The sequence below is a fragment of the Callorhinus ursinus genome, unplaced genomic scaffold, assembly GCF_003265705.2.
Source record: "Callorhinus ursinus isolate GAN/ISIS: 27379988/994484 unplaced genomic scaffold, GSC_fseal_2.0 scaffold24, whole genome shotgun sequence".
NCBI lineage: Eukaryota > Metazoa > Chordata > Mammalia > Carnivora > Otariidae > Callorhinus > Callorhinus ursinus.
In genome coordinates this window covers 3,360,895-3,364,834 of record NW_027397086.1, presented here as the reverse complement: position 1 = coordinate 3,364,834, position 3,940 = coordinate 3,360,895, and the positions used below count along the sequence as shown (strand labels likewise).

At 38.4% G+C, this 3,940-nt stretch overlaps 1 protein-coding gene across 2 annotated transcripts in view; it reads left to right on the top strand.

The window, feature by feature from the left end:
* The window catches only part of NUP188 (nucleoporin 188), a 47,063-nt gene that overhangs the window by 8,691 nt on the left and 34,432 nt on the right, over positions 1-3,940 (top strand). For both annotated transcript variants that reach the window (XM_073905633.1, XM_025888010.1), the window contains exons 3-4: positions 539-612; positions 3,338-3,422. In XM_073905633.1, the coding sequence (XP_073761734.1) occupies positions 539-612; positions 3,338-3,422 (159 nt within the window). The remainder of the gene's footprint in view (positions 1-538; positions 613-3,337; positions 3,423-3,940) is intronic.

Genomic DNA, 3,940 nt, shown 5'->3' with positions numbered 1-3,940 from the left:
TTATTTATTTGACAGAGAGAGACCCAGCAAGAGAGGGAACACAAGCAGGGGGAGTGGGAGAGGGAGAAGCAGCCTTCCTGCTGAGCAGGGAGCCCGACGCGGGGCTCAATCCCAGGACCCTGGGATCATGACCTGAGCTGAAGGCAGACACTTAACCGACTGAGACACCCAGGCGCCCCACAAATAAATAAAATCTTAAAAAAATAAAAAGGTTAAATCATTGTTAGAATGTTAAGCAAGGAAAAGGAGGCTACAGAATTCTTTCTCTTTATTTCAAAGATTTTATTTATAGAGAGCACAAGCAGGAGGAAGGGCAGAAGAAGAGGGAGAAGCAGAATCCCCGCTGAGCAGGGAGTCCGATATGGGGCCCGATCCCAGGACCCCAAGATCATGACCTGAGCCAAAGTTAGTTGCTCAGCGCACTGAGCCACCCAGGTGCCCCCAAAATTCTCTTTTCAAAATGATTTCAACTGCGGGGAAAAACATTAAAGACTCAGGATTATGTAAACCCTTACATAATTTCTTTGTTCTTTTCTAGAATCAGATTGAGGCAGAACTGAATAAACATTGGCAGCGGCTCTTAGAGGGGCTGTCCTACTATAAACCACCCAGGTATGGCTATTCCATGTGTCTGCTTAGAGTAATTCCCCTGAGGAAGCTGGGGTAGCAAAACCGTCTTCGTGTATGATTTTATGGTACTGCTGGATTAGGGAGATTACAGAGAATACAGTTGGGTTACCAGTGGAAGAGAGTTGGGCACATTTTTTCTGTCTGTTGAGAGAATGGGAAATTCCTTTTTAGAAATACAGTGTTATTGAATCCAGTTATCTAACCCTAGTGTCTGGGGTTGAGGAATCATTAACTCTTCTTCAATTAATAGTTCTAATGTTTATTTCGGTCCTCCGTGTTTGTGTGAGGTGCTGCCGGCACCAGGTGCTGGGGTAGGGCAGTGAGCAGTGATAAGAGCAGCTGACCACTTACCGTGTTTAGTGTGTACCAGTTATTCTTCTGAGCTTGCATAGCAAGTTATGCAATCCTCAAAAAGCCTGCTAAGATAGATACTATTTTTATTCTGTGCTTGAATATATAGATTTTTTTACTGGGCAGTGGAAAACAACAATAACAACATATAAAGTAGTTTTAAAAAGAAGAGAAAACATCTTGTATGATTAGACTCTCTGATGTTAACTCCTAGTCCAGATTGCATTCTGTGGTGCATCGTAGTTGCCAAGCCACCCTCGTTTCCTTTCTACTTCTTGAATATCTGATTTTTTTACATCTTCACCTTCCATCTTCATTTCCTTAGGTTAATGAAGAACTTTTTTTTTTGTTCGTTAACCCTTCCCCCATACCTGTTTTGAAGTAACTCCCAGACATCTGTTTTATCTGTAACTACCGTGTATCTAAAATATATGGACATAAAAAAAGAAGATAATCACTATATTGTCACGTATAGGTACTTTTATTATTATCATTTCCGTTTTACAGATGGGGAAACTGAGGCACAAAGAGGTTAAGTAACTTGCCCAAGGTCACACAGCTAGTAAGTGTAGAACCAGGATTTGAACCTGGCAGTCTTACTCCAGTGTCTGTGTTCTTAATCATCATCCTGTGTTGCCTCTTTCAGAACTGACTGTTTTACCTAATCTAGCCTTTGTGTTGTGGATTTCCTGTGAAATGTGAGAGTCTCTATAAAAAAAAAAAAATCCAACAACAACATGCTTGTAGTTCACAGAATGGACATTTGTGGCATTACTTTCTTTTTTGAAAGACAAAAGTTCTTTTATAAGTAGCGTGATATTCGAAGTCCAACAGGCTTTTTTTTTTTTTTGTAACTTCAGGCTTTATTTGAATTCAACCTTTTTTTTTCCCTTTTTCTTTAATGTCCTCTTTCTTTTATTTATTTATTTTTAAAAGACTTTATTTATTTATTTATTTGAGAGAGAGCACACGAGAGGGGGCAGGGTCAGAGGGCGAAGTCGACTCCCCGCCGAGCAGGGAGCCCGGTGCGGGACTCGATCCCGGGACCCCAGGATCATGACCTGAGCCGAAGGCAGTCGCTCAACCCACTGAGCCACCCAGGCGCCCCAATGTCTTCTTTCTTCCCAGGATCCAGTCCAGGATCCCACACTGCATTTAGTTGTCATGTCATTTCAGTCTTCCCTTAATTTTTATGATCTTGAATAGTTTTGAGGAGGACTGGTCAAGTATTTTGTAGAATGTCTTCAATTTGGATTTGTCTCATGTTTTTCTTATTATTAGATTGGGGTTGTGGGTTTTTGGGAAGAATGCACAGAAATGAAGTACCATTCTTATCATAACAGAGGATGTGGTTATCCACATGAAATTACTGGTGATGTTAACCTTGCTTGCTTGGGTAAGGTGGCATTTGCCAAGTTTCTCTTCTGTAAAGTCAGTTTTTCCCTTTTCCCTACTCTGTGTGTTAAAGGTGGGTCACTAAGCGTAGTCCACTCTCTGGGTGGGGGTATAGTGGAATTAAACTCTACTTCCTGAAGGGAGTGGCATCTATATACATAATTTGGACTTCTTCTGTAAGGAAGATTTTTCCCTTCTCCCTGTTTATTTCTTTATGTTATATGGGCTCATGTATATTTATTTTATACTTTGCTTATACTTTGTTTAGCTTTGGTCACTGGGAGTTCTTTTGGGTTGGCATCTGTGTCTTCTTGACATTCCCCCATCTTTTTGTTTTCTGAATATTTCCTTTCTTTGTGGCATTACAAGATGCTCCAGGCTCATCTAGTATTTTCTCCGCCTCAGCTCTAGAATTAGCTATTTCTCTAACGAGTTCTGGTAACTTTTATTAGATAATGGTGTTAGAAACCAAGATCTGGGGGCTGGATGTTCTCACTGCAACTGGGGTGTTAAAGCTTCTAGGCCTTCTCAGTGGGTAGAACTAGGTAATATATGTATGTATACTGACAGACCTGGTTTTAAATTTCATCTTAACTTTTTATTAGCTGTGGGATTTTTGGTAAGTTATTTATTGTTTCTGAGTATTAGTAATTCCATTTATAAAATGGGGATAGTAATATTTCCCTTTCGTAGTTGTAAGGATCAAAAATAATGTAACTTAATATGTCCACATAGAATATTATTATAACTATAGTTTGTAACACATATATACCATATTTATTATTTAGGCATAAGTAGTTTTGTGTTATAAACTGTGTAGAGATGAACTTGTGTGTGTGTATTTTTGTAGGCACCTAGAGGGCAGAAAACGGTCTGTTGTAAAAATATCTTTAAGTATGTTTATTTAAAATCCTTAGAGGGTCATTGAGAATGAGGAAATGATTCACTGTTCTTTTCATAGTCCAAATTCAGCCGAAAAAGTGAAAGCTAATAAAGATGTGGCTTCACCGTTGAAGGAACTGGGTTTAAGAATCAGCAAGTTTTTGGTGAGTAAAAATTAGCATGGGCTCAGTTTACTACTTGCATTATGGATGTGCATTGTTTTATTGTTAGTGGTTGTTAGTGAAAATTCAGTTTACTTCAGTTTTGGAGATTAAATTGAGCATATTGGGTTTCAAAAATATCCAAGTTGTAACTCTTCTTGTTAAAAGCCACAAATTAACTTGCCACACCTGTTTACTATATATATCCAGTTTTCTTCTTCATGCATGTGGTGGTCTTTAAATTGCCTAGATTGTATTTAAATATGTAGCTGTTTCTTTTTAATTTTGGAAACCTAGATCATGCCTGTGACTGGATCAGTGGCTTGGTAAATAAGCACAGTTGTTTCTGACATTGTAAATTTAATTGTCATGTAAATGACATATCTGTGACTGGCTCCTTTTTCTCCTCATTGGGGTAAAATTATGTTGTGTCTTTTAATCTTTTAAAAGGATTTTTGTTTATTCAAGTTCTGTGTTCATTCTAGAGGACAAATCTTTAGAATGCTTTGCATTTTTTTTTT